Here is a 15,417-nt window from a genome sequence, read left to right on the forward strand (position 1 = left end):
GCTCCAATTCATGGAAAAAAGAGCTGTAAGATGAGGAGCTGAGTCCTCCAGCACCTGGCCAGCAGGGAAGCACTCTCCCTGGCATGTGGTCAGATCTGGTCTTCTACACTGAGATCACCAAATCAGGGATTTTGGATTCTATCTGAAGAGTGCGGACAGTAGATGGTCCAAAAATATCCCAAGTGTTGTGCTGGCAACAGGAACCTTCCAGAAAAAGCTTAATGTGGTGGAAACACTGATAAACTTCAACCGCCGCTGACCTCCTACACTGTGTATCTCAGCACAGCAAGAGTTTCTTCAGCTCCGTTATCTGTTCTCCCTTCTCTTGACAAAATTCTCACCCTCCACTTGAAGAGCCAATGTGGGAACCTATGCTGGGCTGCTCCACCAATGTTCATAAGCACTTCTGGTCCTGAGCTGTGGTATCCTGAGCTCTGTCTCTCACTTCACTGGATCGGGTGCTCCTGGGGTGCTCCCCATCAAGCCAGCTCAGGCACTACAGGCACCCACAGCTGGCCCCTCTCCCCTGACACCGTCTTCTCTCCCAGCAGGGCCAGTTCTACCCACCAGCCTGGACAGCCTCCAAGCCGTCCGTGGCTTCCAGGAAGGAGGGAGACTGGTTCCAGCACCAGGAAGCTAGAAGAAGGTAGGAATTACCCGGGACTTGGTCCTCTTCGATCACCTGGACTTTGCAGACATTGACTGCTCTTGCAAAAATGAAGAAGCCTGCAAGGCTGCGAGCATCAGCTGTCCTTCCCCAAAGGGTGGGCATGGCCACCTGCCCCCCTCGCAGGGACAAGGTGTCCCCAGCCTCCAGGACCCACCTGCACAGCTAACAGGGCTCACCTGTGAGGCACCCCATTAGCACAGCGGGCTCGGCAGTCCTCCAGAGAAAGAAAACATATCCAGGTCCCCCTGCACTTTTTTTTTCTTTTTTTTTTTTTTAAATACAGCACAAGCAGTTTCAAAGCTGCTTTCCTTCTGCATGGCAGCCTCCACCCAAAGGACTGGCCTGGAAGCCAGGTATTGCAACAGCTTCTGAGGAATCTGCCCATTTGTGCCTGACCTTACAAAATGAAAATAACAAGGTCACAGTCGCATCCTAGTTTTATTACAACTGACCTGCAGGCAAAAGGATAGAACTATTACATAAACACTCTGATCCATGTATAATATCTTAAATAGAGGAGGAAGTCAAACCAGGATACCGGATAAAATATTCTGAAGCTCTCTGAAGCAGTTATGTTCCTGAGCTCCGTTTTACAGACAATAAGGCAACATCCCTGAACATCAGCTTTTTGATAATTTTTATACATTTTTCTATGGTACAAGAAAAAAAAATAACCAGAGTTCACAATGTACAGTTCTTACACTATTTTCACAGCTTCTGAACACTATACACCTTTTTTTTTCTTTTTTAATAAACTGTAATAAAAGGTGCACCATTAATAGTTTATAATAACCTACGTTTAATGCGCTAAACCTCTCCTGTACAGCCACCCACGCCACAGCACCTTGGCCCTGGCTTCGCCACTGGCAGCTCAAAGCTGTGCGTTCCCATTCCCATCCGCCAAAAGCAAACTGGTTGCGCTGCCGAAGGCGAGCTCCAGGCAGGATTGGCTGCGGAGCGCGACCCCAGCTGTGCTGGAAGTGCAGAGTAAGGCAGCTGTCGGAGGGGAACCGTTTTTTGGGAGGATCCATCTCAGTGTAAGCACTCCGAAAGGTGTTTGGGCTCCCTTTCACTAGGGAGACGTGGATCAGACTTTAATGTCTGAAAGGTGGGGGTGGAGGCAGAGCACTCTGCATGCCTCTGTCCTTATGGGATCCATGCCTCCTTAGTGCCCCAGCGCCCTGTGAGACCTGGCGCTCCATACGGGTGGCTGGAGGTCGTGAGATGAACCACAGCTGCAGGGATTTACCAAGCCTGAGAAAAGCCGAGCTTACTGAGGCTACGGGGCAGGGCGAGAATTACTGCTTTAGCTACGCTACGTATCTTGTTCAACTGATCCTGCCACACGCTTAATCGGCATCGTTAGGAATGAGTAGCAACTTCAGCAAGCTCTGCCTTGTCCGTTTTGGGAAGACTTTAGTGACTGCCTCACCTGGCCAGTGGCCCCGAAGGAACATAACCCAGAGAGGGCAGGGGGCCTGTGCCCCGAGGGAATCACATCAGGGTCTGGCTTGGTGCCAGAGGGACCAGCTCCGATGGCCAGGTGGGAGATGCCCAGTGCCACGAAGCTGCCACCTCTAGGGCTGGAGAAGCACCGGAGTCCACAGAAGCACAGCCTTGGCTCTCTCCTTTCCCAACCCAGCAGCTGGGGCAGGGATGTGCCAGTCTCCAGTGCTCCCACATCAGCCCAGTTCGCGCTTGATAGCATTGGTTTGATGTGGGAAGCCCCTTCCTTGGGAAGCTGCCAGTACCGCTGTGTTTTCACTCCCATTGCATCTCTAGCCCTCTGCATCTGGGGTCTGGTTTCATCACAAAGCTTTGGCAGGTTGCTCTAACATTGATGAAAGTCCTACCAAAGTGCCTAAACTAGACAACACAAAATGGAAATCAGAGACCCTGCAGCCTCCATTTTATCCCTGGTATGCTACTAAATGCCTGAAAATGGCAATGTTTTGGGGGGGAAAAAGTTTTCAGGAAATATTGATCTTTGAAAAATATGCCAATTTAAAAAAAGACCACGACTGATGTGCTTTTTTGCTCAGCAGAGGGCCAGATAACAGCTCTGGCCTTGCTGGGTCAGCTAAAGGCCCACAGGGGCATTGGATGCTCCCTCATCGCCACCTCATCCCTACCTGCCCCGAACCATCTCAGCGAGGTTCACTCTAGGGTGCAGTAACAAGAGCTACAGAGGGGTCACAGAAGAGGCTAAAGATGCCCAAAAGGTGGTGAAGGTCTCCGGCAAGCTCAGCAGGGTGACATTTGCAGCAGCGGGGGTGCAGAGGCCCATCCCCACCACCCAGCTTGTTGGGGTGAGGAGGAAGCGCCGAGGTTTGGTCTTGCGAGGGACCCTGGCCAGGGTGGTGGAGGCCGGGCTGGTCTTGGGGCCAGTGAAAAGGCGCTGGCATCAGGGCTGGGGCCAGCGAAGAACATGAGAAACACTGGCTAGAAATCGGATATTCGTTTGTGGCTGGTTAAAACAGCTGCAGGCTTTAGGAATGGCACTCGTCGAAGCCAAAGCAAAGCCGGCTGGTGGTGAGCATTGTGCAGCTATAAACCAGGTCTCAAGCAGGTTAAATTCAATCGAGTAGTTTAATAATTCTTCAGGTCAAAGGTCTTATCTTACCAGGTAACAATTTACAGGACACCTAGTTAAGAGAGAAGAGTGGCTGGCTTGGTAAAAGGAGAAAGAATACATTATGTCCCATCTCTGAATAGTTTAATGTTAGCCTCTCCCAACGCAACATATTTTTGGTAAAGACATATTCACTATATTTAACATGATCTCTCTTTAACAGGGAGTTCAGCTGAGCACACTGTCCCCAGAAAGTACACTGCGACTGTAAAGCAACAGAATTTCATAGCAGTAAATCTATTGCACTTTGTGAAGAATAAAATTCTCCTTTGCCTTTCCAGCTCCAGAAGGCAAAGCATCTCGTTGGTTAAGCAAGTTCTTCTCCCTCCAGGCAAAGTCTCTTAATGTTCATACAGACAACGCCTAGCTTTTGTTTGTTTGCTTTTTATTATTACTTTAAACAACAATTGGAAGTTTGAGAGAAAAATCTTTCCAGTAGCTGCTGAGAAGTCTCCAAGTTTTGAGTCTAGAACTGAATTTTAGGTGCTATCCAATCACGGTCAACAAATAAATGTACTTATTTCCACATTTCATGAATATGTCCACAAAAGAGCAAGATGAGGTCTCTCTTTGACCAACACTAACACTGTGTGATCAGGTATTACAGGGATGCACTTTATATGTGACAACAGTATACAGACAGGATGGAAATAACACCAATCTTATTGCACATGGTGTCTGGGGCGAGCATTAAAAACACTGCAATATGTGATGAAAATTCTTTACAGCTTGTTTTCTCTCAGCCCTTTTTCTAGAGTTTGATGTAGCAGCAATATCAATCGACGTACATTGGCGAGCTGGGAGTTGCTGGCATTTGATCCAGGATTTTACAAACATAGCATGCAACATCCACTGTGCGTTCCTCATACATCAGGATGAAGGGATGCTTCTGGAATGAGATAAAAAAACAACAAGGTTACGCTCTCCCTGCCGACACAGGCTGGCTACCCCAGGTAAAAGCTTACTGTATGGATTTGCCTGATGCGAAAACACAGGGCTTGGTGGCAGCTGTAGGACAACAGCATGTGGCCTGCTCCATGTCTTTTACATACAGGGAATCCTTGTCATAAAGGTGCAGTACGGGGGTTGGACAGGACTCCAGGAGTGCCAGGGACTGCTGGGCAGGAGGCAGCGGGGGTGCCGTATTAGCAGCACCTGGCTCCTTTGCAGCATGGACACGTACTGAAATGCTTTCAGGAGAGGTTTCATCGGCAACAGGGAGCCAGGACTGACAGGGACACACTTGTGGAGGTCAAGTAGGAGAATGGGACCCAAACCCAGTTCTCCTGAACCCTGACCCTCTGCTCTGCCCAGGAGGACCCAGCTCAGAGCCGCTGGGAAGTGAGGACAGGGTGACTCCCTGGGCAGGGAGACCAAGCAAACTCCCTTTGCATCACACCACCACTGTCAGGGACCCAGGGCATGGTTTCACACATCCCAAGGTGGCTTCCATAGGCCCATTGCTCCTTGAAGGTGTGTGACTGCCAAGTGTGACTTATCCGACCCAAAAGCATGGCTGCGTTTCCTCCTCCAGGACCCCCCCACCAGCTCTGCTGGTGTCTTACTCCAGAGCCATGCTCCTTCGGGTCTCCCTTTCACCTGAGCACTCCCAACCTCAATCCCATGGCCTCATCCTGGAGGCATTTACACGTGACAGTGCTGGCCAGCAGTTCAACAGGGCCCTGCATGGCACCAGGACCTCAGGTGAAGGCAGCATTCACATGGCACACCCAGTGTGCTTCTGCCCAAGCCTGCCCCACTCAGGGACCACCGATCTGCAGCAGCAGGACGTTTCCCCCCCCGTGCTGATCTCCCATGTTTATGTACAGACACTGGTGCTCCTAGCCACCGCCATGACTGCAGGCATGTAGGCTGTGCTCTTCCTCAGGCTGTAGAGCTGAACCCCTGAGAAGCTGAACCCCCTGCAAAGCTGAACCCCCTGTGAAGCTGAAACCCCCTGCGAAGCTGAACACCTTGCAAAGCTGAACACCCTGCGAAGCTGAAACAACCTGCGAAGCTGAAACAACCTGAGGAGACAAGGAGCGACCTTGGACGCGTGACCCGGCCCAGCTGCATGACCGGTAGGGCCGTGATGGCCAGCGCGGGCAGCCACGCTTTGCACTCACCAGGAGCTCTTTGTACTTTGGCCTTTTGGACTCGTCCTTTGTAAGGCTAAAGAAAGCAGAAAGAGAATTAGGAGAAGGTGGGATTGGGGAAATTGTTACAGACATCAAACGCAAATTTTTACCAGACACGATGTTGAATCCACTGCAGTCATGGTGGGACTCATCGCCTTTTGTTTGCTGGAAAAATAGCCTTGTGCTGTGAGCGACCACAGGGACTCCTTCCCTCCCTCCCCCCTGCGTGGGTGAACAGCAAGTGGGGCCACCAACAAATCCTGCTGGGGATGGAGCCCAAGGGAGCTGCAAGCCCAATGCCATCCCGACTGCTGCTGCCTTCATCCAGAAACGTGTTTGGCTGCACCACAACCATAAATTTTGGGCAGCAGCAACCAGCCTGTGCTCCATCCCTCAGGCAGCGGGGCACAGAGGCCGAGGAGAGCCAGCGCTGCCTGCCAGGGCACAGACGGGGACGTGGGTTCCACACCATTGCCCTGGCACACAGGGGCTGGGGCTGTAGTAGCCAAACGGCTCCATGGGGCCGGGCTCCTGGGCCCCCCCAGCGCAGCCCGGGCACTAGCTGCACATCCAGCCACAGCCACCGGGAAGGGACAGGAGAGGGTAAATGGGCAGCCAGGGGACAGGGGGGACCGGCTGGAAAGCATTCCCTTCTGCGGAGCTCCTCTGGCACTGTGGCCACCCGGCCTCAGTGAAGGCAGGGGGGGTGGCAGGGGGGCAGCAAAGGCCACCAAGGCCCCTGCAGCAGGGGGACATGGCAGGGACAGGGGGACGATGAGGACCTGAGGCAGAGTGGCTCACGATGGGTGGCATCGGCAGCCCCTGCCCCAGGAGCCAGAGCTGCACCACCAGGAAGAAGAGTGGATGTAGCATCTTTCCCAAACGAGAGGAGTTAAGTCTAATTCCCAACAGCTGCATTTCCATCCCCGTGGGCTCTGGCTGGACCTTTCTCAAGCTCCAGAACTACCACAGTGTGGCCTCAAATTATTTGGAGAAGTGGAGGCTAATTAATGCCGCACACCCGGCGCTGCTCCAGCCAGTGGCCTGCCTGCAGAGCTGTGAAGGGGCAGACAGCGGCTGCTGCACAAACATCCTCGCTTCAGGCTTTTGCTACTCAACAGCAACTCATTTTCCATCCTCAGCGAGTCTGGGGATTTGAATAAGCTCCTCACAATGCCTTTAAGGCAACTGGTCAGAGCTTCTGCTCACAGACCAAGTCTTGCTCTGAAATCTCCCTGCACACTTTCATAAAGCACTCCTAGAAATCTTTCATTTCATTTCCAGCTCGGCATGAAGCTGCGTGCCTGGAGCGGCTGTTTGCAGCACTTGGTGCCGCACAGCTCCTGCGCAGGAACATTGGATCTCCCCCCAGGCACGCCAGAGCTGGGGAGCTGCCAGCACCAGGTTCCCAAAAGCCAGACACAGAGCTTGGATACTTTGCAAACTCTGGAGCAGAAAGCTGCATCACTGCAATCAGTTCCAGGACAAGCGTGACTTCAGAGAAGCAGCTAACGCAGGGAGGTGGGCTGGAGGAGAAAAATGTTCCAGCCAGGCATTGACAGCACTGTTGGGATCCAAAGCAAATTGCAAAAAAAAGAAAAAAATCCCAGAAAGTTCTTAACATTATCAGAAATATCCCTTCCTCACTGATCCGTCAGAGCGAGCAGGCAGCAGAACTGCAGGACTCTTCCAACATTTTTCCTGACTCTTGAATGCACAAAAATAGGAGATTATTAGATTCAGATTTTTAGGGTAATGCCCAGCAGATTGATGCCATCACCTAAGAGCGCAGCCTTCTGGAGACTCACCTTCCTGCTTTGTAACACCAAAGATTACTGTTTGCACTTAACTAAAGGTTATTAAGAGCAATATTTATAACAGCATTGCTATGAAGATATCATAAATATTCCAGGCAGAAGTCAGATTATTTACAAAACCAGATCAAACAAAACCCAGAATTAGGCTGAGAAGTGCCCTGTGCTCTGCACCCTGGGGGAGAACGGGCCATACAAATCGACCCGGTCAGACCCATGGGCCAAAGATGCTGCTGTTCAGCAGTGATGCTCCTCTGCTGGTGACCTGGGGCCAAACTCACTGGTGCATGTGGGGCAGGGGAGCAAGCTTCTGGCTTTGCAAACTCTGTAATGATACAGCACCTCCATGGAGGAGTAGGTGGGAAATAAACTATTGCTTGTGCTGTACGTAGGGAAACTAACTCTGACATTCTAACCAAATAACTAACTGAAAAATGGAAACCATTTTGATGCTCTGTTTTCTGCAGCCCGAAGACAATAACCAGGCCTTCCTTACAGCTGGCTGGGAAGTGGAACCTGGCCTCCATAAAAATCCATAATTCTGAAAGAGTAATATCCAACCCCAAAAAACAACTCCAGTGGATGGAAACCCCTGAAACAAAGCCTCCTGAAAGTGAAAGCTGTCTAGGGCTGAGTCTTCTTGTGCCACAGAGCTTTGAGATGGACACCCTTGTGCTGGCATGTCCATCACTGGGGTCTGCTCAGGGCAGAAGGTCCCAGAAGACAAATGCCGGTCACACTAATGGATCTCCTGTGCGTTTCACTATAAGGTTAATGAAATTATGTTGACCACCTTTTACATTTTGATAGAACAATTCTTCATCAGAAAATGCACAATCAGCCCTTAACCTAAGTAGGACCACACACACAGGGCAGGCAGACAGGCTGCCCCAAGCTCCCCCTGCATACTCTCCATCCATGGCTGACCATGCTGCAGAGGCCCCGCCCTACAGAAAACCATCTCTAGTCTTGATCTTGACACATGATTGACACAAGACATGAAGCCAACAACCAAGCAAGCCACCTGCTACAGGTCCTGAACATCGCTGTGCTGCATAGAACTAGCCGGGAAGGCTCCTGGCCATGCCAGGCAAGGCAGGACAGGTGCAGACCCTCTGCCCAACCACGGGACAATGCTGCCGGGTGTCTCAGGCTTCTGCCTGCAGAAGGAAGGGCAAACAGCAGTTCTGTCCCAAGGCTGCATCTAAGGAACAGAATGCAGAGGCCAGGCCCTTACCTGGTCACGCAATCTCCTGCCATGGGTCTTATCATGCCTCTCCTGAGCACAGACTCTCAGAGGTTTTCTCCTCACCCCTTCCCTGAAGAGCAGATTCCAAAGGTCTGCCCTTCAGCCCCCACCCAGACAAGTCTCCCATCACCTCCAAACCAGTGAAATGCGAAAGGTCCTCACCCTCACGTTGGTGCACGAATGTGAAACTAAGCTAGGAAGTGCTTGGCATGCGGCACTTGCCCAATACCTAGCAACAACAAACCAAGCCAACTCCAAGAGCTTTCAGTAGGAAACACTTACCACAAGTTGACGAAGTTGATGAAACTTGGGGAGAACTCCCTTTCCTCTGAGTTACTCAGCTGTGGTGGGTCGCCTTTTACTACTTGTGTCAACTGGTCAAACACACTGTTCCACTTGGGGTAGGGGAATCGCCCTGTGGCCAGCTCGTACTGCAGAGACAGCAACAGCACCAGGCAGGTTACACAAGATAAGCTCAGTCAGGGTAAGAAAACGTCTGCAAGGACCCTGAGCCCTCCAAAAGGAAGAGGAAGATGAGATTCTTCTTCCCACTCCCTATACAAAGCTCCGCTGAGAGAAGAGGAGGGAAAGCTTTACCCAATAGCAAGTTCTGCTGCCTACGTTAGGAGTGCCTCCAGATTTAACCTGGCTATGCCATGCTTTCATGCCAACAATGTCTTCCCCTCCACTGACTGTAAAATGAACCAATGCTCTTACTAAGGCATTCAAAAGTAGGAGAGTAAAAATCCTGCAGTCCCTTCCCAAGTATCCTAACGACAACTAGAGAAAATGGGTAATGAGAATCACATAATCACAGAATATCTGAAATTGGAAGGGACCCATGAGCATCATCGAGTCCAATTCCTGCTCCTCGCAGGACAATGAAATGGGCATTTTAAAATGCCAGTGGGGAAGACAGAAGCTACTGGTTCATACTTACTGATTCTGCTTCCTCTACTACTTCACCACTTTGAGAAGGGAAGAGCTTTTCAATTTATCAATGTGTGCACCCAGCAGTGCTGTGGTTAAGCCAGAGAGAAATCAGCAACCAGGATCCAGGATTAACTGCGCAGCCAAAATACACCAGATGCCAGGGCCACGAAAGGCTTATTTACGCAGGCTGGATGCTCTGGTCTGCACCACCACACTCACCATCCCCTCTCATCTGAGATTTTGAAGACAAAATTCATTTCTGATCCAACACCTCTCCCCTGTTCACATCCCTTTCTCTGCAAACCATAGTGCAGCTAAATGCATCCTCAGGGATTCAGGAGAGCCATCTGCCTTGAAGGGATTTATATTGTTTCTGAGCCAGGAGGTGCCCACTTCAATCACAACCTGCAAAAGCTTCACAGCAGTGGAGCTGGGCTTTGCTTCAAGCATGTGTTTGACACCAAACAACACCATCGCGCTGCAAAGCACGCCAAGGCTTCCCACCTGGAACGTACCATGTGGCAGAGGTTGTAAACCCCACTCACTCACCAATGTGATTCCCAAGCTCCAGACATCTGAGCGGACATCATAGCCTTGCCTGGATGCACTGGGATCTATCCTTTCAGGCTGCAACAGGAAGGAGGACAGGTCAAACGCTGCGCCATGCAGGAAATGTTGCTTTCTCTGTTTTTACAGCTAAGTTGTCCCCAGGGAATCATAAGAACTGGAATAAACATCTCATCCACCAGCCCACGGAACCGAGGTTTAGCAGCCTCTATCGGAACTCTTCTTCCCCAACTGTCTGCTGCTTGCTAAACCTCAGGAGATATTAAAAACAATGCATTTTAAGAACAGCTCCTCTTTCCATGGTTTTGGTCATCCCTTGAAGGCAACTATTATGTTACAGGGTCTTCAGAAATCCAAACATTTTTCCACAGAAAACAATATTGAGCCAGACTTAGGTGATTTGCACCCAAGAGCAAGTTATCCAGAGAGGTGAACCAGCATGAAATATTTTTATGCTCTGCACGTCATCTTTATGAGAAACCTTAGTTCTTCCTTCTTTTGTTTAAAATGTAATAATTAAAGTGTCAAAAGAAACAGGGTCTCATTCAGTTCTGACTACAACAGTAATAAAGAGACCTGAATTGCAATAAAAGACTAAATTGTCAGGTACAGGAAATGCTGTGAAAGCCCTCATTGCCCTGTACGCTGCATTTTAACACAATTTCTTGGCAGATACTGTCTGAAGAGTGCCATGCAATGAACCAAGTCCCTTAGTGCAACCTTAACCCTCCAGTGGACTGTAGCATGAGGAGACTACCACAGTCCCCACCACCCCCCAGCCCCAAACCCTCACGGCATTGCCAGTTGCTCTGCCACGCTGCCAGCTCTTCTTCTTGCAGCCCACCTCTTGCTGCCCCAGCTCCTTCCAGACCTCTCCCATTCCCTCAGTCACCAGGATCTGCTTCAACAAGGACACTTGCCCAGGCTACCACTCATGCACACCCACACAGAGAAGGGAGAAGTTTCCACCAAGCTCCCTCTCATCTGCTTGCGGAGACCTCCAAACATTTTATTTCTGCAAGTCCCCTCCCTGACCTCTCTACAGGGCTAGGCTGGCAGTTCAGAGCCTGTAAGGCTGAGGAAGAGCCTGGCTGCTCCCCTCCCCAAGAGGTGCTCACCACCAGCCGTGTGGATGTGACCACCATCTCCCAGAAAAGAGGCGGTCCTGCTTGGTGAGGTGGATGTCCTCCGGGGGCCTCACCATGCAGTTTCTCCAGCAGACCTTGTTGCCCGAGGTGCACCCCGACAGGAGGTGCTGGAGCTCCAAACAGATGTGAACACCCACCCGTGCCTCCCAGCTGGTGTTACCACTCTGTGCTACGGGACGTTTCAGATGCTCTCCCTTAGGTGACTGCAATCTCCCTTAGGTGACAGTGACCTCCCTTAGGTGACATGGATCTCCCTTAGGTGAAACCAAATTCTTCTACCAGCTGCTAAAGAGGTGAGGTGTCCGATTTTATGTGGATCTCCATTGTTATGCCCAGTGAAGCCTAACAAGCTTTCTGGATCTCCTCCTGGGCACGCAGGAGCTCACAGAAGGTGACCTCATTGCTGCAAAACCTTGGTCTAAGAGCGCAGATGTGAGTCATTCGTGCGAGCACGAGAGGCACCACACCCACGCCGTGATGGGCAGGCTCTTTTCTAAGGTTACCCCCCTGCTCTCCAGTACCAAGTGACCAGTGAAAAGGCTTTGTTTTCTCTGGGCCATATCGCAGCGCTGATGGTGTAGCATCCTGCGCAGCAGCCTGCCCTGGCTGCAGGAGGAGGCAGGGCTCCTGGGCCCGGGGACACAGCGTGACAGGCAGAGGGCTGACGGGAGGGGAGAACCCGAGCTCTTCTGCCCTTGCTGGCTGGGTGGACCCGTGGCTTCCCCCTGCTCCTCAGCCTACCACCACTGGGAGAGTGGCAGCCAGGCTGTCTCTGTGAGCACCACTTCTACGCCTACGCAGGAGGCACTGTCAAAAAATACTTCAGCCAAAATATCCATCCCTGCTTGGACTTCTGAATTCAGACATTCCTTCCAAAATCCCCTCTGTTCCTTGATTTCCTGTCCCCCCTTCCTCGCCCAGGTCAGCCATGAAGCCTGTGGCTGCACAGAGATTATCAGCAGAGATCGTGCTTCTAGAGAATGGCCTTTCCTCCCCTCCTATTTCCTTTACAAATTTATTCTGAAAGAAGGTTTCATTTAAAAACGTCTCCAGCAGCATTTTCCAGGTGGAGATGCTGGTTTCCATTCGCACGGGATTGCCACCCCCTCCAGCTGCCCTTCCCACCAGCATTTAAACCCCGCAGTCTCAGCAGCAGGAGGACCGCAGGGAAGTGATGGACTGGTGGATGGGGGACACTTGCTAGGCACTGAAAGGCTGGCAGGAACATTCATGAAGCCAACAAGGTCCCGCTGGGCTGGGTAGAGCACACTCTTGACAGTTGTATTCGTCTTGTTAAGAGGTAAATTCATGGCTGTAATAAACTTGGAGTAGTGCAGAGCACTGGCAGGACTGCAGCTAAACCAAGCATCAATAATTTGCATCAGTAAATGGCTTCACTGATAGGGTTCGGAGTGCAACTGTTGTTAAAAGGATGCTGTTGAGGGGGAAAGACAGGGTTTACAATGGGACCTCAGAGGTGACCCTCCTTGGCCTACTGCCAATAACATCCACAAAAATGTAAAATTATCATTGTTGAATTCTGCGTATTATAAAAACATTGCTAGTGTGGTGAGTAAGGTCCCTGAAGAACTGGTGTGACTTGAAGGTTTGGTAAACTGGGCTTTGGCTGACGCTGACTCACTCAACTAGAGGCAGCAAAAGCAGCACCCTGGGGTGACAGACAGGCTCCTAGTAAAGGACCGGAGAACACAGAATGCCAGAGCAGCACCACAATTAAGGGCACGTCATTGGGCAACGCACTAGGAACCACTGCTCTTACCTACTCCACAGGTGAGACAAACACTGGAATTTTGCCCAATTTCAGGGGCTATGATTGTAAAAGGCTGCTAAAAAAAAGGGAAGTTTATAGCACAGCCATAAAATATAATCCAAATGGCTGTAAGGGCATAAGCTGCTTAATCACTGATGTCCTCAAAGAAAAGCTTAAGAGGTGGCCACATCAGAGTCAGAGAGTACCTGCTGGGGAAAGAGGCTGTGGCAAGCTAAAGACTCCTTAATTCTACAAAGGAAATAGAAACAGGAGCCCCCAGCCATCCATTAAAACAAGGCTTACTCGTATCAAAAAGATTGTAACAGGAGAATAATTAATGGCCAGGACAACTTCATGAGCACTGTGAATCAGAGAATCATAGAACGTTTTGGGTTGGGGTTGGACTAGATGATCTCCTGAGGTCCCTTCCAACCCTTGCGATTCTGTGATTCTGTGACCTTTAGAGGCCATCCAGCCTAGCCCCCCTGCAGGGAGATCAGGTTGCTCACAGCCCTCTCCAACCTGGCCTGGAATGTTCCCAGGGAGGGGGCCTCCACCACCTCTCTGGGCAACCGGTTCCAGTGTTTCACCACCCTCATTGTAAAGAATTTCTCCCTTATATCCAGTCCAAACCTGCTCTGGTTTAGTTCAAAACCATCACCCCTTGTCCTGTCACAACCGGCCCTGCTAAAAAGATTGTCCCCATCTTTCCTATGGGCCCCTTTTAAGCACTGAAGGGCAACAATCAGGTCCCCCCACAGCCTGCTCTTCTCCAGGCTGAATAACCCCAACTCTCTCAGCCTGGCCTCATAGCAGAGGGGCTCCAGCCCTCAGATCATTTCCGTGGCCTCCTCTGGACCCGCTCCAACAGGTCCATGTCCTTGTGCTGAGGGCTCCACAGCTGGACGCAGGGCTCCAGGGGGGTCTCATCAGAGCAGAGCAGAGGGGCAGAATCCCCTCCCTTGATGCTGGCCGTGCTGCTGGGATGCAGCCCAGGATAGGGTTGGCCTTCTGGGCTGCCAGCACATATTGCCGGCTCATGTCCAGCTTTTTGTCCCTCAGTACCCCCAAGCCCCTCTCCGCAGGGCTGCTCTCGATCCTTTCATCCCCCAGAATGTATTGATACTGGGGGTTGCCCCGACCCAGGTACAGGACCTTGCACTTGGCCTTGTTGAACCTCATGAGGTTCACACAGACCCACCTCTCCAGCTTGTCCAGGTCTCTTCGGATGACATCCTGTCCTTCTGGTGTGTCAACTGCATCACTCATCTTGGTGTCATCTGCAGACTTGCTGAGGGTGCACTCGATCTCGTTGTCTATGTCATTGATGAATATATTAAACAGAACCGGTCCCAGTATGGACCCCTGAGGGACACCACTTGTCACCGGTCGCCATCTGGACATCGAACCATTGACCACTACCCTCTGGATGCGACCAGCCAACCAATTCCTGTGGTAGATTCTGCAGCACTTGAAGAGGCATCTTTAATGTAGGACAGGGTCTTCTCCATCCGGCATTGTTTCGGAAGGCAACCCTACAGTACCACAGAGCTTGATGCATCCCCTCAATGCCATCCCCACTGCTGCTTCCACGAACAGTATTAGATGAACAGGGCCAAGCTCTGGAGAGCTGGTAGTTTTGGAGGGCTTTATGTTATTGTTTCAGCCCTACTAAGTAATTTGTCACAGAACCTCACCGAGGGCCTGCAATTCTGGTGGGGATGCTCTAGAAGTCCTTGAAGGAGTTGGTCACAAAAGACTGAATTGCAGTGAGCCCAGTTATTTTTCCACAATCTTAATGCCTAACCAACAGGCAAGCTTGAAACACATACTGAGAGGAATGAGGGAAGAAAAGAAGGAAGCAGTGCAAGGGTATGACTTCTGATCGTAGAGAACTCTCGATGCAGCAGAGAAAGGGAACCAAGAGGGTGTCTACAGATGAGGTTACACACATCCTAATCAGAAATCAAGGATAACGAAATGCAGATGGCCATCAGCAAAGACGAGTCATCGTGTGGCACCTCAGACAGGGCCAGGCTGGAGTCACTAGCAGTTTGAGCCTTAAAATCTGGTTTCTCTTTCTTAAAAATCTCTTCTGTTCAACCAGAAGCTGTTGGTCTGGGCACAGGGTCAGGAGGCTTCCCCGGCTGCGTTCAATTGGCCGTCCTCCTGGACTCACCACCCATGAAAGTTTGCACCTGCAAAGCACAGCCCTCACCCCAGGTCCAATCCTGACCCTGATCCAGGACCGGTGCCGGGTCCTGCACTGGGGTCACAACAACTCCACAGAATGCTACAGGCGTGGGGAAGAGTGGCTGGAAAGCTGCCCAGTGGAAAAGGACCTGGGGGTGTTGGTTGACAAGTGGCTGAATATGAGCCAGCAGTGTGCCCAGGTGGCCAAGAGGGCTAACAGCATCCTGGCTTGTATCAGGACTGGTGTGGCCAGCAGGAGCAGGGCAGTGACCGTGCCCCTGTCCTGGGCACTGGTGAGGCCG

General features: G+C 51.2%; 1 protein-coding gene across 1 annotated transcript in view; it reads right to left on the reverse strand.

Annotated features, from left to right (window-relative positions):
- Nucleotides 1-1,349: 1,349 nt before the first annotated feature.
- Nucleotides 1,350-15,417, reverse strand: part of MAP2K4 (mitogen-activated protein kinase kinase 4) — a 93,904-nt gene continuing 79,836 nt past the window's right edge. Inside the window, exons 8-11 of the mRNA XM_009647254.2 lie at nucleotides 9,986-10,063; nucleotides 8,786-8,934; nucleotides 5,429-5,474; nucleotides 1,350-4,191 (exon numbers count right to left, since the gene is read on the reverse strand). Of these exons, the coding sequence (XP_009645549.2) occupies nucleotides 4,078-4,191; nucleotides 5,429-5,474; nucleotides 8,786-8,934; nucleotides 9,986-10,063 (387 nt within the window). The 3' untranslated portion in view covers nucleotides 1,350-4,077. The remainder of the gene's footprint in view (nucleotides 4,192-5,428; nucleotides 5,475-8,785; nucleotides 8,935-9,985; nucleotides 10,064-15,417) is intronic.

The sequence above is a fragment of the Egretta garzetta genome, unplaced genomic scaffold (assembly GCF_000687185.1).
Source record: "Egretta garzetta isolate BGI_Z169 unplaced genomic scaffold, ASM68718v1 scaffold589, whole genome shotgun sequence".
NCBI lineage: Eukaryota > Metazoa > Chordata > Aves > Pelecaniformes > Ardeidae > Egretta > Egretta garzetta.